Source organism: Saccostrea echinata, unplaced genomic scaffold (genome assembly GCF_033153115.1).
Source record: "Saccostrea echinata isolate AGI-Se365-2 ecotype Australia unplaced genomic scaffold, CSIRO_AGI_Sech_v1 ptg000054l, whole genome shotgun sequence".
Lineage (NCBI taxonomy): Eukaryota > Metazoa > Mollusca > Bivalvia > Ostreida > Ostreidae > Saccostrea > Saccostrea echinata.
The window spans coordinates 21072362-21097345 of record NW_026889803.1 but is presented as its reverse complement, the minus strand read 5'-3'; the positions used below and the strand labels follow the sequence as shown (position 1 = coordinate 21097345).

General features: G+C 33.7%; 2 protein-coding genes across 2 annotated transcripts; both read left to right on the top strand.

Annotated features, from left to right (window-relative positions):
* Positions 1-214: 214 nt before the first annotated feature.
* LOC133204727 (uncharacterized) lies at positions 215-13783 on the top strand. Its single transcript, XM_061340465.1, has 11 exons — positions 215-223; positions 579-623; positions 2813-2895; positions 3364-3432; positions 5716-5839; positions 6234-6328; positions 6554-6622; positions 8980-9187; positions 11856-11954; positions 12042-12191; positions 12464-13783. The coding sequence occupies exons 1-11, from the start codon at positions 217-219 to the stop codon at positions 13729-13731; spliced, it is 2217 nt and encodes a 738-aa protein (XP_061196449.1). The 5' UTR covers positions 215-216; the 3' UTR covers positions 13732-13783.
* Positions 13784-16548: 2765 nt separating this feature from the next.
* On the top strand, positions 16549-24826 carry LOC133205909 (retinol dehydrogenase 12-like). The gene is made up of 4 exons (XM_061341802.1): positions 16549-16774; positions 23318-23560; positions 23693-23998; positions 24319-24826. The coding sequence occupies exons 1-4, from the start codon at positions 16591-16593 to the stop codon at positions 24678-24680; spliced, it is 1095 nt and encodes a 364-aa protein (XP_061197786.1). The 5' UTR covers positions 16549-16590; the 3' UTR covers positions 24681-24826.
* The last annotated feature ends 158 nt before the right edge of the window (positions 24827-24984 follow it).

Genomic DNA, 24984 nt, shown 5'->3' with positions numbered 1-24984 from the left:
TATCTTCACCTTGTACATTTTATGAAAAGAGTTACATTTGTCAAAATGTTCTGCCGATTAACTTAGCAAAAGTATATTTCAACATTGCACAGTCATATCAAATAAATCATTTCAAGGTATGCGATGAGTTCCAAATACTTTGACCAAAGTAGACAACGTACCGTACCTTCAATCCATATCAGCTTTACCGGCCTCTTATCTATAAAACGCCACACAATGAACAGTAAGTTTTAATGATTACAATACCATACTGAGAAACAAACTTAGGTACATTGTATGAAACATTCAAAATATGAATATACAAATTACAGATTGATTTACTTCTGTAGTACGTGAAAAGATCTAAAGTTCCAAATGTATTCAATGTGATTAATTGGCCATATTATTATTACTGCACATACGACTTTTTAGTCATGACAGTTATTATCAATGCCAAAACTCTCTCTTATATATGTAATCGGATCCCAAACAGATTATATATATATATATATATATATATATATATATATATATATATATATATATATATATATATATATATATATATATATATATATATATATATACAAATATTTTAGATCTGGTGTCAATATTGCTTTTCCTGAGTGCAGAATTGTCACAAGGTAAGATTTAATGCCAGAGTAAGAGACAACAAAAAATTTAACTTTTTCATGCTTATAAATCAAAGATCCGTAATTTCATTTCTATTTTTCGATAAAAGCTCACAAGCAACTCTAATAACTATCTTCGTGTATAGATTCAATATTATAGATGTCATATTTTCAACAAAAAAAAATATCTTGGACTATTTTAGGATAAGTGTTGTTGTTTGTTTTTTTTTACAAGGTAATTCAAATAGTAAATAAAATTACTAAATTTTACAAAATGGCAAAACTGAAAGGTTATGCTCTTCAGTTGTTTATTACCCCATATATACCAAATATAAGCTTATATATACATTTTCTCTTTTATTGTTTTGGCCTTCTTCCGTTTAATCGAGGCATTAGAACGCCCAATGACATCGTGAAACCTAATTATGGAGGTATAACCCGGAATTTGCTTATAATTGAAAACATTGACAAATTTACACATACATGTAGTTATAAATCACAAGGGAAATTAAGGACAGGTGATACAAAAAACTTTTATCAAATATCATGAAAATAACAACTAAAGTCATGCTTATACAAGTAAAATGAATAAGTTTAACGGAATAGATTATATTTTTTTATTCAAAGTTCCATAATATGTGATTTAAAGTAACAAAAAGTTTATTTATAAGGATAATTGAGGAAAGGTAAAATTTGAACATCATAGATAATTCACAATTTCATAATATTTTAGATATTTGATATTTGCATCATTTACAACCAAAAAAGGTCCATAAAATATTTAAATACCAAACCAAGCATCAAATTATTTTTGTGCCATCTGACCTTAAGATTACTTAAACCACAGGCCCTTAGATCGCTATATAAAAAAATTAAGGTCTTAAAAACCCATTTTTTTAAAGTCGGATTTAAGCGATCCAAAGGCCTGTGCTTAAAACAGATATTGTCCATGAGTTATCAACACCTATCTACACATGTTGGCCATGGAAGATATATTCATTTATTATACTTTCATGTTAAATACTAAAATCTGATTGGTTTAGACACATTTAACAATCCGTAATATTACCCTCAGCGTTAGCAACATACTTGACAACGGCTAACATTACGAAAATATCACATGCGTTCAAATCATGCGCGTACGGTTCACCGTAGAATTCTCAAAACGTCGGTTGTGCGTTTGAAAGAAGCCAAATAAACGACGTCAATAAAAGCTTGCGTCCGATGTAGCTTACTTGAAAAAGACAAACGACAGACGAAACATCCTTGCGAGTGCAAACTTTAGGTGCTAAAGGACTTTTTGAGTAGCAAACAAATAATAAAGAGGTTGGTAAATCTTTTACGAAGCTTTCCTATTGAGAAAAATAGAAGCGGGGAGTTTGAAAGCTTTCTAAGCGTGAAGTTAACGACGATCTCCGAATTCTTTTATGACATCCGAAATCAATAAGACATTCAGTATAATAAAATAAATAGTGCACGTTTTTGAGCGTAACAGTTGAAATTGACACCCCTCAGAAAACCATTGTCAACCTCCGCTGACGCGTCGGTTGAGAATGGTTTTCCTTGGGGTGTCAATTTCAACTGTTACCCTCAAAAACGTGCACTATTTATAAAATATGCTCTTATTTCACATTATGCTGAAAAATATAAGATTTATTTAACGTCTGTGTTTGCAGATAGCATGTCCACAAAACAATCGGCGCATTGTTTTATTATGTTAACGGTAACAAACTTAAACAAGAAAACAAAAATTATTTTACTCATAAATAAGGTGATAATTAATAACGATATATACCTATAGATATAGTACAGTGTTTATAAATATTCAAAAGATGAATAGGTATAAAATTAACTATTAAATCCAAAATATTAATTTTTGACAGAAACGAATCTCCGTACAACAAGAAGCCCAAGGGCCTTAAAGGTCACCTGAGTATAATACAACAATTAAAAGGATCCATAAATATAAGATAAACTGATATATGAAGCTTTGCTGCCCAAAAGCAAGAGAAATGGGATGATTAGGATGAATGAAATAATTAGTATTTTATTCAGTAACAACTCATAAATTAAGAATCTTAGATATATAGCAGAATTCCCACAAGGGAGTATTTGCTATAAAGCAGTTAATCCGGGGGCATTCTTTACTATGGGGGAAATTTTGCTCTATAACACCGTTTTACTAGTTGTTTCTTTCCCAGGATTAGCCTTGATGTGTCTGCAGTGTGTCAACGTCATTCAACCACGTCACTGCCATGGTATAACATACTGTGCTGAGAACGAGGTAAGTAAAACTAAGCAAAACATTTTAATTGTTAAAGCATTGGATTCCAGGCACTGAATTTTGCATAAAACTTATTTTCTCCTTGACAAAAATTGTTAATTTTCCGGTGACCTATAGTTGTGAATAAATTTATAGACCATGAGTAAGCATAATTGAATACATTGCAGTCAAGGGCTCTAAAAAAATAGCAATTTTACATCATGTAATGTCTATATTATGGCTTAGTGACCTAAACCTTTGAGGCTGGGCCTTGAGTGTAATGGCTGCATTAATGACTGCAAAATAAGAGAAATTTTACTTTTTAATAAACTTTTTAAATTCATTAAATGATGAAAGTTATAAATATCCATAATAATGAGGCAAAATTAACCTTGGCATTTAGTATTAGTTATTTCTGCAGTGAATAATTGTTCAGTATTTCTAAATTACGGCCCTATGTCAATTATAACACTTGTGATCTGATTTTAGGTCTGTTTCGTGGAAAAAGTGGTTTCATCTGACGGAATTCGCTACAACTCAGGATGTATGCTAAATGATGTGAGAGAATGTTTGTCTACTTATACAATCCTTTACATGTGATGTATGTCTTTTCATACCCCCACCAATAAAAAATCGATTAAAAATCCAAGGAACATTTAGAAAATTTGAAATCACAAAATTTTAATAAAATCAATAACATCAAAAGGTATAGGACTTTTCGACAGTTTATACAACCATTCGTCATGATAAAGTAAAGTCCATACTTTTTGACATCATAGACAGCTGCTTTTTCAAAAGAAATTGAACTCAATCATAAATTTACATACCTTGTCATTGGTCATTTGCAAAATTAGTTTGTTAAAAAACCTTCTGACTGTACAAAAATTAAGTACTCCAAAGCTGATATTAAAGAGATACTTGAATTTCTGATTGACAATATCTATGTATTTTTTGGAGATCAAGTCTTCCAATAATCTGTTGGAATACCTTTAGGTACTAATTGCACCCCGTAATTAGTAGACCTATTTTTGTATTCAAATGAAGAAGACTTTATTAAACATCTTATACATGAACAGAAGAAATCTCGAGATAGAAGACACCACAGAGTCTGACACGTCTTTCATATCTGGATAATTTACTAGAAAAAAAAAACATTAATGGCAATCTAACAACCAAATTTTATGGTAAACTTGATGGTTTCAACTTTTCTATCGTCAATTCCCCTTATTTATGTAGCTATATACCATTATCACCAGCATATGGAGTTTATGTCTCCCATTTGATTCGATACGCAAGAGCATGCTCGACATGCAATTTTCTTAAACGAGGCAAGCTATTGACAAATAAGTTGATAATACAAGAATATCAACAGTCCTGTTTAAAGTCGAAATTTCGCAAATTCTACGGTCGATTCAATGATCTTGTTAGCAAATACAATCTATCGTTATGTCGAATGTTGACTGACGTTTTTCATACTAATTCAACAATTGTTAGGCCATTATTTTCACAATAAATTGTGAGATTTTTCCGTTTGCCCGATCGTGACAGGCAGGTGTGACCGGTCGACAGTGGGATGCTTATTCCTCCATAACACGAGTTCCCACCTCTGATGTTTTTAGAGGTCCGTGTTTGCTCTGCTCCCAGTTTGTATTGTTCCAATGGACTTTTGAGCTTGATTACTGTTTGTTAACTTCCTATTTCTTTTAGGAGAGTTTTTAGGATCCATTTGGGCACAAACATTATTTTATCCTAGCTATGTAGAGAGGGCAGAAAAATCTAATCGAATATAACACCGGAACGTATTCAAGCTTCAAGATCAGGCATCTTCACGCTGTGAAGTGTGAAGCGAAAATAAAGGGTTGAGCTTTCATAATGATGCAAGCACTTTCTAATGATTGGGTATATTGCTTTTATACCAGTCCGCCTGTCTGTCACATTATTTTCTTTCTCAAAAATTCCTTCCACTTTAGGCAGTTGCCAAATCATGCTTTGGGATATGATTGGTGGTGTCCTGTAGATGTGTAAAAAGGTTTTGGAATTTCTCGGAAGGCCAATTAGGGGTCCAAAAATTTTTAAACACAAAAATCTTCTTTTCAAAGTTTGCTTCATTAATATCTTTAATTCAAACTGGTAATGATTTTACTATATGAAATTCTAAAATAAGTGGTCCATTTAACACATGCTCATCTGAGCTAAAAGCTGTGAATGAAACATGGATTTTTTTTTTTATATGTATTTTGATGTTCATCATCGAACCGTACCATTCCTTTTTGTCATGCAATTTGTGTATGATGATACACTTTGAAATTTACATGTGATTCTTTATAAAATAAATAATTTATAGAACTATGCAGCATACAGTGCTATATCAAAGAAAGATACATTTATTTTTAAATTAACATTTTGCCTTCCACCGCTTTTTGCTTAACATTTATGAAATTTGAACACAACACAATTTTATATGACTTTCATTTCAATTTGTAGGTGAGCAAATTCAGTCTAGATCAGCTAACTTTGATAGTACATTTGATATATATTTGATATATATTTTAATTGTTCTGAAAGAGAATAATTTGGCAGAACAATTGTTGAAATACTTTAGGCCAATTATTTGCATAATAAAAAAGGTTCAGAACATGTATATATGGCGTATCAATACAAGGTTATTCGATTCTATAGTAAGCAAACATTTAGCTAGAAAAGAGAATTCATACATTTTTTTTCCCTCTATCCAATTATTATATAGCTTTGATATCCATGTAATATATGGAATTTTTCATAGTTCCTTAAAAATCAATCAATTTTGGAAATGTACAAAGCCGTCATCTTTTTGGAGATCAGGTATGTGTAAGACAGAATTCTACCGGTTCTGTAACAGCTTATACAGACGGAGTAACACAGACGATAACATGTACTGAATGTTGCCAGTCAGATCTGTGCAACTCGAAAGGTTGCGGCGAACCAGGTTTGTCATTTTTTATACTTTTAAAAATCAATACGTCAATATTTTGATTTAAATGACTTAGAAGTGGAGAGAGCCTTCACAAGCAACATATCTACATGTTAATTACAACAACTAAATACAATACTGGTAATTCAGAATTTAAACTCATATACTCCTTTATGGTTATATTTGTACGATGTGATATGTGAATACTAGTATTATTTCAGCTAAAAATAAACAAGACTGCAATTTATAATGTAAATTACTGAGACAATTATCATTAAGACTGTTTATATATGTAGTTCTTTAAACTCTTTTTCTTAATTCTCAATCCACAATGTTTATTTTTCCGAGACAATGAGCTTTAAGGAAGAAATAACAGTATGTCTTGAACAACAGTGTATATATTTTGAAGGACTTCCAATCAACCGAGGTCCTGTGTGTTTAGGGTGTACTCAGATACGTAACGCTTCAGCCTGCCAGACAATAACCTACTGTAGAGAATCGGAGGTATGTACATGTATCAGTCCCTCTCCTTTCCTTTGTTCTTTTTGATATTCACTTAGCAGTCGTAAATAGTAAAGTACAGTGATTTGTGCAATCAATTTTATATATTAATCTTTAAAAATGTAATAAAACCATCTCTATTGACCAATTTTCAATTTACCTTTATTTAAAATAATTTCATGACGAATAATTGTGAAAATTACTAATTTAGTGGGTTTTTTTCTGTAGGTTTGTCATATCACAGAGATTGCTGAGTTTGGGGATAGAATATTTTCGACAGGATGTATTCACTCACAGGTACCACAGTTTGAACCACTGACTTAATAATCTTGACATCTATATCACATGCATGTATGCATGGCAAATCTAAAGGTTATTGGAGCAATCCAGTGATTGAACTGGTGAATTGTTGGTCGTGTGTCTTTTCTTTAAAAAATCCCTCTAACTTCTAACATTTGGTGTGTTTATAATAGTAGTAATGTTTTTAATTATGCCCTCACATTCTCTACATTTGAGTAAACACTGGTTTTGGATACGGTTGTCTGTCTTTATCATAAAATCAAGGACGGGCTATGAACCTTAGACTCGTAATAAGCCAAAGCTTAATGTTTGTCGCAAATTACCTACAAGTGCAATATCACATTGACTCAAAGTCATATCTTAAAGTCAAGGTAAGTGCAAGGTCGTGTGGATCAGGCTTCTTATTTGCCTGACAACATTTCTCTTCAGCTTTGACTTTTATGGAGCCACTTTATCCTTCAGGTAATCCCGTGTTTTGACCCTTTAATTTCTTCCTATAGATGGAGTGTCCATGATGGTGAACAGTCTTTGTGATTCACTACGAGGTTCCGAAACTTGTCCTATCCATGGTGCTTGTCCTTTTCTTGTTTTCAATGGCTTCATGATATGCTTGTCTTTTCCTTGTTTTCATCGTCTCCTAGTGTCTTATCGTACACTTTCCTAGGCTCTGCAATGGCTTCATGGTACTTGTCTTTTATTCTTTTCTGCGTATTTTAGGATCTCATCATACACTTTCTTTGGCTATTCAGAATTGACTTTTTGTTGTTTTCAGTGCGACCCCAAGCGTATCATCATACACTTTCCTTGGTTTTTCCATGACTTATCTTTTTCCTGTTTTCAGTGCTACCCCTAGTGTCTCATCATACACTTTCCCAGGTTCTTCAATGGCTTCAAAGAGCTTCTCTTTTTTCTTGTTTTCAGCGTCTATTCACCTTCATTTTGGCCAGTGTAATTAATTGTATCCTCTTTTGTTAAAAAAATCATTTAACTTCTGACTATGTTGATATTGTGATTCATCCAGAAGGATGACAATTCTTTTGCCGGAAAATGTAAGCTTAACGGTATCTTAGGTCTTCTTACCTCCTATTACTGTGGTAATGATGATGTTCATTCCTGGTTTTAAAAAAAATTGCTGAGTTTGGTGCAATATGCTAAATTCAGTCATCTCAACAATTTTAGCTAATAAGTGAACAAAATCTCAACTGTATTCCAAAAGATTTCATTTTTTTCTAATCTTGAATGGGACATAGTTATGCTCTGTTACCTTTTTTGGACTCGTTTTTGTGAAACAGATTAATATGAATTTCGTATGTTGCATTGGTAAATGGAATAATGATCTCTCGTATGTTTGTTCATTTATCTTTGATGATTTCTTCTTTCTTGATTGCTCTTTTTGAACAGCTTCTCTTATTCTATGGATTTTTATTTTAAGTTTATTTTTCTCTTGGTTTTGGAGGCTTGTTTTCAATACCTTAACCGCTCACTTATTGCTATCTATCTATCTATCTATCTGTTTTGTTCTTTAGGAATTATATTCGTAATTCCTAGAATTACCAATATATGTTTATTAATGTAATGTTGTTAATAGTGTACTAAATGACATAAATAACTCACCCGAAAGCCGTCAAACAAGTCAGGAAAAAATCATTATTTGCTCTTAAATAAGTCAAAACAACAAATACAGGTCCGTAGCAATGGGGGGAGGGGGGCAGCTTCCAAAAACAATGGCAAGCTAAACTTGGAAAAATCTTATTTCGTGTGGTTAGGAGGGAGGGGTCTCTCTGTAACCTTTCGATAATTTTAAGCAAGATTTCGCGGGAGAAATTGACATTGAAAATAAATTATCATTTATGATAAAATTTAGACATTTCTGAAAACGGAAACCAACAAACGTGTCAAATGAACTGCAACATTTTTTTGGTTCAAAGACCAGAAACTAAAACAGACCTAAAGTCAAAATTTTAGATTTCAAATATCTTGATTTTTTTTCAATAAAACATACTCGTATTTTTTTTTTAAATGCAAATTTGTAAAATATTCAAAATGCAAAGACGTAAAGAAAATTTTATTTCATTTTATTTTCAAAGAAGCTGAAATTTCAAAAACTGATTATTTTTCTTCGGATAGAGATCTCCGTTGCTTCTGTCGATGTCGTCCGTTCAGCATTTTAGTAATCAGTATACATTTCAAAAACATTTCATGAACATCGGTTTAGTATCTGAAATACATTATTTTCTCTGAGTTAGTAAGAATTTCTCCTTAAAACTTCGAGTTTATTAGAAATAAATTAAAATTAAATTTTTCACATATATATTGTTCGTTAATGAAAATAATTGATTTCTATTTCTTCATAGTTGTGTTCGAGTTTTGCTTCCAGACCCTTTGCAATACAGGAATTGTCCTCCTGGCACAATATCACAAGATCTCAACCTGTTTTACCATTTTCAACTGTTCCAACAACGACAACTGATCCAGTGACCACAACCAATACTACAAGAGTCCAAACACATACTCACCACACTAGACCAACGCATAGACACTCAGTTACTGCATCACCTATTGGTAAACTAGATTATTCATGAAAGACAAAACCAATAATACAAGAGTTCTGCAAATTGTAAAGCTTTGAGAATGAGTATTTAAAGGACAAAAATTGCAGCTTATTGCAGATAGCGCAAAGAAATGTGCGTTTCAATAAAGATGCAATTTTACGAAGCTTCTGTAAAATGTAATTATTCGCTTTCACGACTAATGCTTTTGAGTTTCAGGGTTAGCGTCCTGCTTTCCTTTCCTTTTTTGTGATCGGCTTCGGCCGATCAGAGTCGATTTTATACATCTGTGCTTACGTGACGCAACGGACTACTCTTCTTTACTATGCAATGACAGCTTCATGTTTTGAAATATGGAGATAATGAACAGTAATCAAGCCCAAAAGTCCATAAAAACAATACAGATCGGGAGCAGAGCAAACACGGACTTCTAAAAACATCAGAGGTGGGAACTGGTGAATAAGCATTCCCTGTCGACCGGTCATACCCACTATCTGCTCCTTGTCATGATCGGACAAACGGAAAAATAAGTAGACAATTTAGGGTGTAATTAATGGCCTAACAATTAGTATGAAAAAAATAAGTCAGCATTCGAAATAATGATAGATTGTATTTGCTGAAAAGGTCATTGTATCGACGATAGAACTTGCAAAATGTTGACTTCAAACGAGACTGTTGATAACCTTGTTTCATCAACGTGTTTGCCGATTGCTTGCCTCATTTTAGAAATTGTTCGTACGTAGAACATGCTATAGCGTATCGAATCAATTGGGAGACATAAACTCCATATGCAGGTGATTGCTACATACATAGGGGAAGCTGACGATAGAAGAGTTGAAATCATTACGTTTATCAAAAAGTTTTTTTGTTAGGTTACCATTAACGTCTTTTTCTAGCAAAATATCCAAATATGACACAGACGTGTCAGACTCCGTGGTATCTTTTATTTAAAGTTCACTGGGATATATCGAGTCGACATATGAATGGAAGTTACTTTTGTTAATTGATAATACGTCGTCGGTATACATGTATCTAAATGTCGAGATATAGGCCGCAGCAAGTGTTTTTTCTTCTAAAGTATAAGTTTCTGAATAAATTCTGCTTCATCTGAATATGAAAATAGGTCTAGTAATAGATACCGGTATTTCATGACATGTTAAGTGCTATTAAGCTTTTTAATGCATTTTCTTTGGAAAGCAAAGAGTATAAGTTACTTGTGAATAAACATGCGCAAGAATTTCATTAGCTTCAGAAACGGACATAAATCTTTCCCTTTAGAGGAAAGTCTATTTGTTCATTGTTGTTTCGAGTAACTCTAACTCGTACATTTGTTTATTCGTTTATAATTATTAGGTACTTGAATGTTCTGTACATGCTGTGCCATTAAGCAGTGCCAAAAGTTTAACATTTTAAAATTCACTTCCTTTAAAAGGAATACTTGATTCCTCTTTCTTTTCCAATAAATGATAACTGAATGTTGTTATAATATGTATGGGGGAAAATACTATTTCTTATATATAAAATTGTATTTACAGTAATTGCAGACAGTTGTAGTTACCGTACTACAGCTTACTGAAGTATGGCTTGACCAGTATATAATACAGCGTAGAAAAAATTGTCAGTGTAAAAACTATGAATCGCAGCTTAGAATAAATACATACTTCTATATTTTTTTAACTCCTCCGTCAATTGAAAACACAAGCTTAAGCCAGATTATAAAAGCACTTTCGCACTATAAAATAACAGGACAATCAACACAAGTGCACAATTAATCGTTTAACGTAGTAAAGTAAAAATAAAGGTAAGGAAATAATTGAAGGTAAATAATGATAAATAAAGGAGAAAAAATCTTGAAGATGCAGGACTGGGACATTCAATCAGGCGCGAATCCAGGAATTTTTTTCCAGGGGGTGTCCACCCAAGTCAAAAAATTTCCAACCAAGAAATTTCTTGAATTTCTTGACCAAAAAAACCCCTAAACTCCTTTCCAAACGTATCAAACCAAGAAAATATCTTAACAAGCAAAAAATAAAACAAAAAACAAAAGATAAAAACAAACTAAAAAAGCCAAAAAAAAAAAAAACCCTAAAACGTTAAGTGCATTTCCAGACATAAAGAACTATGATGTGCTAGTGGTGCGGTTCCACGTTTTCCGGGGGGAGGGGGTCCAAAGTCATTTTTTATTTGCTTCAGTATATACTTTTAATAACTCTGCAACTTCCATGGGGAGTCTGAACCTCCGATAACCCCTCTAGATCCGTGCATGCATGCTCAATGGCTTAAGAAGAGTACTGTAGAGGATTCAGTGATAAATCCACTATATTAAACACAAAATAATTTGTTATTCATTGAAAGTGACAGATCGTTAGACACAGTGACATACCTTAAATAAAATACCAGATCATATCAGATTTTAGTCTAATCGGATAACTACTGTATAAACAGTGAAAATGTCGCCCCGTTCTTTTTTCGCTCCTTTCGCCTTCGATGCAAGAGGAATTTAAAAAACGGGGCAAACTGAAAGAAGAGAGCACAGTCTCGTAAACAAAACTCTGTTAGGACGAATTAAAACTGGAGAAAAATCGTTTCCAAGTGTCAAAGGGCGCAAATAGCATATGGGGCAAAAATGACCCTGTATACAGTACACTCTTGACATGGTAAAATGAAACAAAATATTTCAGGTGTTGTTGTTGTGGGTAGGAGATTAGTAGAGAAGCGCTCTGTAGGCTGTAATCAATGCTGCTCTGGGGACCTCTGTAACTATGAGTGCTCTACAGGAGGTAATGTAAAATGCTATTTGACAATATATCCTTCATAAAGATATGTTCATTGACGTATTGTAAAGGCTGATATCCATCTAAATTTAGGACCAACCCAACAATCTGTCGAAAATTCATCGCCATGGTCTATATCAAGCAGTGCAGCTCCAGAATTAGTGACCAGGCCACATATATTCTCCACCCAGTCTTCTGTTTCCTCCCTTACCACACCCAGCAAGGGACCTTTCAATGTTCAAGGCAGGTATTGCTGTGTTGTAGGAGGATGTGGCTTTATAGCAAATACTTAGTCCATAATGCATTAGAGCGAAACAAAGGATGAACTCAATTAATGTACATGTCTGTGGTTTAAAGTGTATTAGCACACAACTTGAATTTAATCTTGACTAAGCTTGCACAGAATGACTTGATTATGGAGAAACATAAATGGGAATTACAAAGCAAATGTATTTATTTTTGCTGTATTGTTCCTCTTCTATGAAAACGTTCTTTTTTTCTCTCTCTACATTTAGGTACTGCAGGAAAGGAGTTCCTTCTGGCCTTTTCAAAACACGAAAACGGAAATGACGCAGACAACATTACTTTGCTGTTTACATCCACCCAGAATGGACACCTTAGTATATACCTTCCCGAAAACAATGCATACATTAACACAACAATAACAAAGGGGGATAATTTAATCGAACTAGATCCGCATATTACTCTTAAAGGTCTTCAAAAGGAAAATAAGTCTGTACATATAGTAACTGATGTAAACGTAACACTGCATGTGCAAGAATATCGAAATGTTTTTGACACGGGTTATCTGGTTTTACCTTCGCATTGTTTGGCTAAAAAATACATTGTATCAACTGAATCTGCCTTTGATGGAGCAAATCCATCTTACGTGACAGTTGCTGCTCTGAAGGACAATACAGAAATTTCATTTATTCTTTCAATCAGCGAAAACGATACTATAGAATACAACGGTAAAAGTTATAGTGACGGAGATACAATTAACGTTACCTTGGATCAATATCAAACGTTTCAATTAGCAAGTGTTACAGATTTTACCGGAACCGTTGTTCATAGCTCAAAACCAGTCTCCGTTCTCTCTGGTAACACGGCCACAGTAGTTCCAAAACCCATAGATTCGTCCAAGATATTTGACGCCCAAACTCTTACTCAAATGATACCACCGGTGAAATTTCTCGGACAAAATTTTATAATTCCGAAATTACAGGACAGGCATAGTTTTTATTACAAGATAATTGCTTCTTCTCCAAATACGCACGTGACTGTTGAGGACAAGTACATAACGCTTCCAAACGAGGGATCCTTTCAAGTATTTGAATCCTTGCATGGAAGGTCTGTTAATATTTCAAGTGACAAACCCGTTTTAGTTGTCCAAGTTCCGAAAACGATGCAGTCGCATTTCGATACAGCCAGTGGAGCAATGATTTTAACTCCCTCTGTTGAACAATTTAAATCTGAGTACGCAGTTATCGTTCCTGACCCACCAAAACGAAATCTTCAAACTCAGTACAGATCTTATATTTCCATCATTACTGAATCTAATGAAGTTGATAATATTAATATCGACGGAAGAAAATACGATACCTATAACTCTAATCTGCAGACCGTTCATCTAAAGGATAAAGTTTACTCCGTAATAACAATGCAGATGGACGCACCTGGTCTACATGAGGTAACGAGTGTATCTGGACATCCCTTCGGAATAATAACATACGGATTTGATTTCGCACAGGGTTATGGATACCCTGTAGGACTTAAATGTTAAACATATGTTCATCCATCTTCAAGGTGCTGAGTATTAAAAGAATTGTGTTTCATTTGATACTTAAGGGATTTTTTTGAGGGGGTCTATTTTTTTTTCGATCAGACTCAGTAATGATAACGTATTAAGAAAACTAAGAATTGAACAAAAATATTATTTGATTCAAAGATAAACGATGCAAACTCGTTAAGCAAACCTCGTCATCTTTCTTGGTTGTTTTAGGATGTCCTATTTCTGATGTTCTAGCACCGGCCGCGGTAGCCTAGAGGTAGGGCGTTCGCTTCTTGATTGGAAGGCACGGGTTCGATTCTCGTTCGTCGCGCCGCCTCAAACCTAAGATGTAAACATAGGTGGTCACCGCTCCTTCGCCAAGCGCCCGGTATTAGAAATGAAAGTCAGGGGTCTTTCGGATGAGACCTTAAAGTCCGACGTCCCGTGTCACGGTGGTTGTTGGCACGGTAAAGAACCCGCACTGCTCAATGACCATGAGTGCCGATTTGAAGCCCTTCACCGGTATATGGTGACGTCTCTATATGAGTGAAAAAGTCTCGAAATGGATGTTAAACAGCATACAATCAGTCAATCAAACTGATGTCCTAGTCCACTGCAATGAGATGCAGGATGTCATTGGAGGACCAAAATTAATATAACCATTCGTATCACTTTGGAGGTTCCTGCTAAGTTATGTTCACTTGCACGAGACATTCCAGGTGAACATAACATTTTTTTTTCAATGGGCCAATAAATGGATAAAATTAGTTATGAAAAGTTATGTTCACCTGCACCCGACCTTCCAGGTGAACATAACATTTATTTGGAAAAAACTTTGAAATTGATACAACTGATCATGAAAATTTATTTTACTTGCATTCAGTTCCAGGTGAACATATTTTTTTTCCTACTTGTTTATCTTAATCCCGCTTTTCTCACTGTGTTCGGCTAGGACTTCAACAAATGTAAACAATCAAAAAAGATGGCAATGTTTGCTTAATTAACTAGTTTGTATCATTTAATCATAGAATCATATAACAAAACAATTTATGTTATTTTTCAGTCAATACTGATACCATGAATTAGGAACCCTAGAAGTACAATATTCGCCTCGACCTTTGGGCTCGGTGAATATTGTAATCCTCGGGTAGTTGAAGTACATGTATAAACTTTTTGACCTGACTACACTGTTTAAAATTTGGTACGTTTACTTAAAATTTTTCTTTAATTAAAAAAAAAAATAACAATTTAAAAAATAAAAAATAACATTTTACTGCTTATTTTTCATTAATCAACTAAAGTAGACGTAATATTACTCAAACACGTTGGACGCTCTGACATTGGTTTCGGGTTATGAAGTTCAAGATTTGAGGTATATTTCAAATGCTGGAAAAGGGATGGACCCAGAAAGACAGTTTTTCTCTTCTTATATGTAGATAACCCCTAGAATTTTAAATCTTTATAAAGCTGAACACAGATCTGTGCTATTGAAATGACGCGATATCAGAAAAAAATTAAAAAATTGACATTCAAACTAAAGAATTTAGGAGTACGATTATTTCTAACACCTTTGTTATTTGTGTTTATATTATTATGGTAAATACGTGAAATGGCGGGGGACAGATCGAGGATTGGCATGAAAGCAGATTATTATTTGATACACTTATTCAGTATTATTCACATTGGATGTGAACTTTTCAAATGCATTATAATAATATGCAAACATTGAGATATATTCTTTTCAAGTTGTTATCATATTACAAACAATCAATATCGACACACTGTGCCCTTATCCAAACACAACATTCTTTAATCCTGAAAGTCAACGAAAACAAAATAAAATGAAATAGTACTATACACTTATCCACTGGTTGTGAGTGGGATAGCTCTTTTATCAAACCCGCGACAGGAACTATTCCCCGAGGGCTTGCCCGAGGGGAATAGTTCCTGTCAAGGGTTTGATGAAAGAGCTATCCCACTCACAGCCAGTGGATAAGCGTTTTATTATACTGATGTATATCATAATTTCAGAGGGTTTGTATTACCTAATACTACAGTTTCATAGGCAAAACATGAAAATAATTATAATAGTTTTGAGCAGGTATTTTGAATAAGATAACACTGCTGAATGAGCTGAAATCTTGATGACGTCACAATGCTACTGAAGTCAGGATGACATCATCAGCTCAGTCTATAGACTGATTATAGGAAATCAAAATTGGCGGCAAAAATTGCATGAAAATTTTCCGAGGGGTGGATAGCAAAAACTATACCCCGGGGTATAGCTTTTCTGTGCGTGGAAATTTTCAGACTATAAAAAATAGTTATTTTACCTTCTTAACTTTATATAGGAAACATTTTAACAGAAGTATAATAATATATATTATAATATAGTATAATTATTTAAAATATATTGTTTGAAGGTTATTTTACGGATGCAACCTCTAGGCTAGGTAAAATGAACAAAAGTTTGTACGACTCAAATTTAATGTACACGGTTCGTTTTACATACAGTATCTTTCTCACTAAAACTTTTTCGTGCTATTTATTTCTTGTGAATATACAATGTCCAAGTAGTTAGATAAAACCAAACAAATGTTGAAAATTACATTTATGAGGTTAATTCAATAGATATACATGTACATAGAAAACCTATAGTCTATTAATTTGTTAAAAATACTACGGAAAAGTCAAAAATTGACGCGACTACACGGTTTATGCTGACAAAAATAGCTACCAATCACCTAGTAATCTCAGACTGTAGAGAAGTAAAACAGAACCTCCAGTATCTGTTTACGATGTATATATAAATTCAGTTACGCAAAGAAAAAACACTTCACACATAGCAGTTGTTTCAGAGGCATTCACATTATGAACAGTGGAGCAGGAAAATCCCCTTCACCCAAAGGAGCAGTCAATTTTTCTCTGGCCATCCTTTCAACTACATTACTTTCGTCTGTGTTGCTGGGTCTATTTCTCTGGCGGATGTATCTTCGATGGACCGTCAAATGCAAGAGTGAAAATCGCATAGATGGGAAAACTGTTATTATAACAGGTATTTATGACATTTATGCGCAAGTTTTTTTTCAGCCTGTATAGAAGCAGTTTGCTATTTTTTCAATTTGTTGCACACATCTGAGACTAGTAATTTTTCAACACTCCTGGTTTATTTTAAAGAATTTTTAGTAATTTTTGTGATAGTTTTGAAAATTTGGACTTCTGGAAGGTAAGACTTTTCAAACTCCAAATAAACTTCTTGAATTTTATGTTTTCTCAGCATTATGCATACCACTTTTAGAAAAACCCTGTTGTCTTTCTTAAAGCTTTACAACACAGAATAGAATTTATACTAGTAAATGCCTAATAGATAAGTTAATTTCATAAATGAATAAGTTTAGTGTATGAGAAAGATTTTGACAGTTAAAGACAGACCGAATACGCTAAAACAAATACCAACATTGAATGTGAAATTTTGATAAAAACGAAAAATAACTGCACATTTCTACTTTTGCAGCTAATCTTGTTTTCGAAAGCGGAACATTTTTGCTCATCTGAGCTGAAGCTAAAGTGAACTTTTCTTCAATTGAAAAGTTTCCGGCGTCCGTCTATCCAGCTGTCCGTCTGTCTCTTGTTTGTCGTGTGTTGTCTGGTAACTGTTCACAATTTCGACTTCTTTTCCAGAACCACTAAGCCAGTTTCAACCAAACTTATCACAAAGCATCCTTGGTTGAGGGAGAATCAAAATACCCTTTTTCAAGGGGAGATAATTAAGAATTTGTGAAAAATTATTAACATCTTTTTAAAATTTATTTCTCAAGAACAACTGGGCCAGAAAACATGAAGGGTATGTGAAAGCATTCTGACTTAATGCAGATTCAAGTTTCTTCAAATCATGCCTCCCAGGGTGCGGTGGGACCGCAACAGGGGATCAAAGTTTTGCATAGGAAAAACATATTTATATACAAGCATCCTCAGGTGGCACAGTTTCAAGTATGTTCAAATCATGCCCCCCCCCCCCCCCCCGAAGGATGAGGTTACAATAGGGGATCAAGGTTTTACATAGGAATATAAGGTAAATCTTTAAAAATCTTCTGTTCGAGAACAGCAGAGCCATGATAAGTCATATATGTATGCAAGAATCCTTAGGTAGCACAGATTCAAATTTGTTCAAATCATGCACGCCCCCCCCCCCTTCTCCCGGCAGAAGAGTGAGGCCACAATAGGGGATCAAAGTTTTACAAAGAAATATATAGGAAAAAATGTTTTAAAATCCCCTCCTCAAGAACAGCAAGGTCATGATTATTGAAATTGATATGCAAGCATTTTCGGGAAGTGCAGATTCAAGTTTGTTCAAATCATAGCCCCGGGGAGTAGGGTGGGGCCACAATAGGGGATCAAAATTGTCTATTGGAATATATAGCGAAAAAAATGTTTAAAAATCGTCTTCTCAAGAAAGGCAGGGCCATGGTTAAAGAGATTAATATGCTAGCATCCTCAGGTGGGGCAGATTCAAGTTTGTTCAAATTGTGGCCTGCGGGGAAAGGGTTGGGTCTCAATAAGGCATCAATTTTTTACACACGAGTATATAGCAAAACTCGCTAAAGTCTTCCCAGGTCATGATTATTGAAATTAATATGCAAGCATTCTCAGGAAATGGAGTTAAAAGTTTGTTCAAGTCAATACCCCTGGGGATAGGATGGAGCTACAATAAGGGAATTAAATTTTTACATAGAAAAATATAAAGGGAAAAAAGTATTTGGCAATTATCTTTTCAAGTACAGCAGGGCAGTGATTAGTGATATTAATATGTAACAATTCTCAGGTAGTGCATAATCAAGTTTGTTCCAATCAGGGACACCACGGGTAAAGTGGAACCACAATAAGGGATCAAAGTCTTATCTCAGAAAATATAGGTAAAAATTTTAAAATCTTCTAAAGAACAGCAGGGCCATGATTAATAATACCGATATGCAAGCATTCTTGGATAGTTTTCATTTAGTTTTTCATAGGAATATATATAAAATATTGAAGAAAAAGTCTTTAAAAATCTTCTCAAGGTCAGAAGAGTCATGATAAGTCATTTTAATAGGCAGACAGGCTTGGGTACAGATGCACTTGGATACAGATTCACTGGGGTGCAAATTCTAATTTGTTCAAATGCTGGTCTGGGGAGTAGGGTGGGCCACAATAGGGAATCAGAGTTTTACATGTCATTTTTAAATCTTCCTTTCAAGAACAGCAGGCTTATGATTGCTCGTATTAATATGCAAGCATCCTCAGGAAGTGCAGATAAAGAGATCTGAATCAAGACCTTCATGGGAAAAGGGGGGGGGGTAAAATATATTGGATTTTTTTTTTTAATTTTTGCTCAAGAACTATTAGGGCATGATTAGTCATTTGAATTTGCAATCTCAGAAACATAAACGGAAAAAAATCTCCTCAAGACAAGCAGGGCCAGTGTGACTCAGGTGAGTGATGTGGTCCATGGGCCTCTTGTTTAAAAAAAATGTTGCAACGTCAAATTCTGCAAAGCAGTCAAATAAATTAAACTGCAACACGTAATTTATGAAACATTTCTCTTTTTATCAGAAATAACCCGAGACTTTTTATGGACATTCAATAAAAATCCACGTAGAAACTTAAATAGAGAAGATATGATTGCTTGTTTCTCTAGGAATTTCTGGTATATAGAATTGATCTTCTAATCTTCAGTATGACGGAAACTAATGATATAAATTTTGTTTTAAACAAGATTACAATGAATTATATATCAGTAACGGTTACTTACTATATGACGCCCTCTTAAACTTTACTTCTGATACTCCCAGCAATCTTTAAGGTCATACGCAACGTAGTTTTGAATTTTATTTTCTTATTCCCTGTATAATTTAAAAGTTCAAATAATTGAAGGACCTTTTGCGTTTTCATAATGTCTGGTAATGCTATATATCTGAATCAGATGTTGAGGAAATACCAGCTCAAAAAGTTTCTTTAAAACACAAGGATTTTCCTCATTTGATATCTGTTCAAACCCTTTGGTAATGTATGCTGATTTTTTTGTTCAGGAACATGTGGTGGTACTATAATTTTAAATGAAGAATTTCTGGGAAAATTATCAGTTGGAAAGGTACCTTGTAAAATACATGTACATGTACGTTGCGTATGACCTTAAATCGTCAGTCTCTATAGACTCTCAGACAAATATCAAGCAATTATTACTTACTTGTAAATACTATTAGCGAACGTGTGTGATTTGTTTTATGGCATAAGTTCGTCATATTGAATATGACTGCATGAAACGTACGTATGTTCGCACTTTTAGATTTATTAATCTTAAAAAAATTAAAGCAAACAATAGTGGGAAAAAAAGTATCAATATTTCTTCAAACAATAGACATACCAGTATAACATGACAAAAATATTATTTTTCAAAGAGAATATTAATTGATTATTTGTGTCCTGGTGAGATTATTTCACACATCAGGATTATGCTTTCTGTGTGAATTCTTTACACGGATAGATCGCCCAGAGACTGCGTGTCAAGGGACAACAGGCTACAGATTAATTTATTCCTAAGACTAGGATCATTTTGCAAGGCTAAGAAACTCCATAAATACAATGCATGGGATTAGTAAAAAAAAAAAAATCGTTCATAAAATTTATTTTTTACTGTTAGATCTATTTGACAAACCGATTAATTTTGTTTTACTGTATGGTTGTAAAATATGGGGCGTTGAAAATGTTATAGCGAATGTATACATTTTTAAAATGTAGAATTATTATTTGTTTACGATAGATATACCAAAAATGAGATCAGTAATCCACGTAAGTCGTGTAAACATGATATTTCTAACACTGCAGGAATGTGTAATGTTTGGAATGATCAAAGAGTTCAAAGCGTTAAGCTGATTGCTTCTACAATAAACCAAAAGCTCAACCTAAATAGATCAGTTTACAAAACCAGAAGTCTCTGATGAGACTGTAGCTCTACTGGTCTGTTTGTATAACAAAAGAAAAGTAGCACTTGGATTTGAAACATTGCAACATGCAACAATAAATAGAATTATGTATCTTAAAGTAGTCTACTTCTGTGCCAAGTTATATTGAAATCAAATGAAAACTGTAGGAGGAGTAGCGTTTTGAAAGTATTTCACGGAAATTTCTATTTTTAGTAACCATGACAACACCATTCACCCAAATAAAAAGAAACAGAAATACATATTATGTATTGTAGTGTATTCTAACTGTGTGCCAAATTAGATTGAAATCAGACCAAAATTGTAGGAGGAGTAACGTTTAATGGGAATTTCACAAAAATTTCTACTTTAAGTAACCATGGCAACACTGTTCATCGAATTCAAAAACCAATCCAATAAATTATGTATCTTAGTATAGTCTCCTTGTATGCCTAATTATATTAAAAGCAGACTAAAACTGTAGCAGGAGTAGTGTTTTAAAGGAATTTCACAGAAATTTCTATTTTTAGTAACCATGGCAACACCGTCCATCGAAATCAAAAACTGATGCACTAAATTATGTATCTTAGTGTAGTCTACCTGTGTGCCAAGTTATATTGAAATCGGACCAAAACTGTAGGAGGAGTAGCATTTTAAAGGAATTACACAGAAATTTCTATTTTTAGTAACCATGGCAACACCGTCCATCAAAATCAAAAACCGATGCACTAAATTATGTATCTTAGTGTTGTCTACTTGTAAGCCAAGTTATATTGAAATTGGACAAAAACTGTAGGAGAAGTAGCGTTTTAAAGGAATTTCACAGAAATTTCTATTTTTAGTAACCATGGCAACACCGTCCATCAAAATCAAAAACCGATGCACTAAATTATGTATCTTAGTGTAGTCTACTTGTGTGCCAAGTTATATTGAAATCGGATCAAAACTGTAGGAGGAGTAGCGTTTTAAAGGAATTTCACAGAAATTTCTATTTTTAGTAACCATGGCAACACCGTCCATCAAAATCAAAAACCGATGCACTAAATTATGTATCTTAGTGTAGTCTACTTGTGTGCCAAGTTATATTGAAATCGGATCAAAACTGTAGGAGGAGTAGCGTTTTAAAGGAATTTCACAGAAATTTCTATTTTTAGTAACCATGGCAACACCATCCATCAAAATCAAAAACCGATGCACTAAATTATGTATCTTAGTGTAGTCTACTTGTGTGCCAAGTTATATTGAAATCGGACCAAAACTGTAGGAGGAGTAGCGTTTTAAAGGAATTTCACAGAAATTTCTATTTTTAGTAACCATGGCAACACCGTCCATCGAAATCATAAACCGATGCACTAAATTATGTATCTTAGTGTAGTCTACTTGTGTGCCAAGTTATATTGAAATCGGACCAAAACTGTAGGATGAGTAGCGTTTTAAAGGAATTTCACAGAAATTTCTATTTTTAGTAACCATGGCAACACCGTCCATCGAAATCAAAAACCGATGCACTAAATTATGTATCTTAGTGTAGTCTACTTGTGTGCCAAGTTGTATTGAAATCGGACTAAAACTGTAGGAGGAGTAGCGTTTTGAAAAATTGTTTACAGACAGACGGACAGACAGACAGACAGACAGACAGACAGACAGACAGACAGACGGACGGACGACGGACACCTTACTATCGCATAAGCTCTTCTGGTCTCTGACCAGTAGAGCTAAAAATGGTATGGTAATAATAATTCCAGTAAAGGTATATAATAAACAGAAGTTTGAATGTGAAGAATATTTGACTCTTCTAACAAGTAAATTTACAATTTTTGCGAAAGTTAGAACAAGTAACCAGCGCCTTCCAGAACAGGAGATGGGTAGGTGGTATAATGCTCAAAGAAAATGAAAGAGTGTGTTATTTTTGTCATTACAATCAAATTGGGATAAATACTAACTGGAATGGAATGGCATTCTCTAATGTTCGTAATTTTATAATTTAATTACCAATACTGATTCTACATTCTAAAGATAACTATATTAATCTGTTACCAAAATTTATAACTTATTTCGTTCCTCTCATCACTAATATTTTATGTATCTTTTGTAACATTTACATAGTTTTTTTTAGAGAATAAATGAATGTATGAATAAAAGAACTAAGTATTTATTTCAAAATTTGTAGGTTTTATTCAGAATACTTTGTAGGGAACAAAGAACAAGAGGTCTGAGGGAAATTTTGTATATCTGGAAAGAATAATATTTTTTAGAAAATGAATTGGTTGTCGAACTGTGCACGAGATGAATATTTTGGATACGTATATGAAATATATTTTTTGCAGCAACGTACACTATCAATGAAACGTGTTGGGATAACGTTATAAAAAATGAAAAATGCGTATCTCTCTTTATGTCAAAATTGAAAAGATAATAACATGCATTAATGAAATGCCTTTGACCATGTTTTAATGAAATTTGAACTGCGAAAATAATCAACTAACACAATCCAGAATATCTTAAGATTACAAATTTATCAAACCCCGCATGTTGTTTATGCAACTATATAATTCTTCCTGGAGTTCTATTTATCTTCCCCACAATCAGGCTTTTGAAGATCTATTACGATTTGAAGCTGAGACGTTTTATATTTTGTACAGGTGGGAGTTCTGGTATCGGGAAGGCAACGGGATGTGAGCTGGCGTCGCGTGGAGCGAGGGTTATCCTAGCGTGTCGCAATCAAAAATTAGGTGATGCCGTTGCCAGAAAAATTTCCAAAAAGACGGGAAACTATGATGTTATTGCAATGTATTTGGATTTGTCTAGTCTTCAATGCATACGTGATTTTGTTAAAAAGGTGAAGGAAAATGAAAATAAATTGAATATCCTGATTAACAATGCAGGTATGCACATATCATAACTATAGAAAAATAATACTAGTTTCATGAAACAAAATTTAAGATAACGAGAAATTAACAATATATATATTTTAATGTAATTACACGTATACAGTTTTGATTCCTCGTTGTATTTAGCATACCTTGGGCCAAAAGCAGCTACCGTAGATGGATACGAGAAGACATTCGGGGTGAACTACTTGGGCCATTTTTATCTGACGTATCTTCTACACGATCTGCTGATGAAAAGCGCCCCCTCTCGTATAATCAACCTTTCATCCAATTATTATGTAAAAGGAAAGTTAGATTTCGATGACCTTCCACTTGTCAATTATGACATGTTTGACGCATACACAAGAAGCAAACTTGCAGTGATGCATTTCACAGTTGAGGCACACCGGATGTGGTCACCAGAGGCCATTATGTCCTTCGTCGTACATCCGGGTATTTTACTTTTTTTTTGTACTTCTAAATAATGTTATAACATGTATGACTAGTCTAGTCTAAGTAATCCCTTAAAGAATTCTAAGAACTTCTGCAAATAAAAGCAACTGTTAATTAAAATTGTCATATCCTTTAACTGTTTTTATTGCTTCGATTCCAAGAAATGTTTTTTGTAGTATTTTAGAGCTTAAATTGGAATCGAAGCAATAAAAGCAGTTCATATCATATCGACGTGATTTTTTTTTCTCTAAGAGCATGCATGTAATGTAAAATATAAATATTTCTTAAGATGAATCGTTTTGAAACATATCTTATTTCAGGATGTGTTGCTACAGACATCATGAGACGTACAACAGGACTAATGGGCAAATTTTTACGAAAATTTGCAGAATTCATGTTCAAATCTCCTGAAGACGGCTGTCAAACGATTGTTTACTGTGCTGTGGCCGACGGCCTTAGAGAGGAATCTGGCAAATTCTTCGAAAATTGTAAAGTCGTTCCAACAAAGGACTATGTGCGAGACAAAAGTATTTGCAAAAGACTATGGCTCTTGAGTCTGCATTTGTGTGGGTTAGATGAAACTCATCCCGAAGTCAAATCTGAAACCAACGAGAAAATGTTAGCAGACATTGAAGCTGCGTCATTCAAACGAAAGCATTTCGAAGCAAACACTGCAGATTAATAAATATTTCTGTGTGAAGGCCACAAGCTGTTAGCAAGTTTAACAAACTCACTAGGCGTTAGAGATGAAGTTAGAAGCGTGAAGAGACATCATTCATTTTATACGTAAACTTCCGTTCTCAATCATCAGAAACTTCACCCAGCAAGCGAATGATATTTTCAATATCTAACAGTTTAAAAAAAAAAAAAAAAAAGAGTAAGTAATGCATGCTAATTAAATTAATTCAATGTAAAACAAATTTAAAGGACACAGAATAAACATTTACAGGAATATTTTTTATATTTATTATGCCCCCGGATCGAAA

Coding starts and splice junctions, on each gene's coding strand:
- LOC133204727 (XM_061340465.1), top strand. Junction 5,840..6,233: donor GAAAGGTTGCGGCGAACCAG/GTTTGTCATTTT, acceptor TATATTTTGAAG/GACTTCCAATCAACCGAGGT. Junction 6,623..8,979: donor CAGGATGTATTCACTCACAG/GTACCACAGTTT, acceptor ATTTCTTCATAG/TTGTGTTCGAGTTTTGCTTC.
- LOC133205909 (XM_061341802.1), top strand. CDS start 16,591: ATGAACAGTGGAGCAGGAAAATCCCCTTCACCCAAAGGAGCAGTCAAT. Junction 16,775..23,317: donor GAAAACTGTTATTATAACAG/GTATTTATGACA, acceptor TATTTTGTACAG/GTGGGAGTTCTGGTATCGGG. Junction 23,999..24,318: donor GTCCTTCGTCGTACATCCGG/GTATTTTACTTT, acceptor ATCTTATTTCAG/GATGTGTTGCTACAGACATC.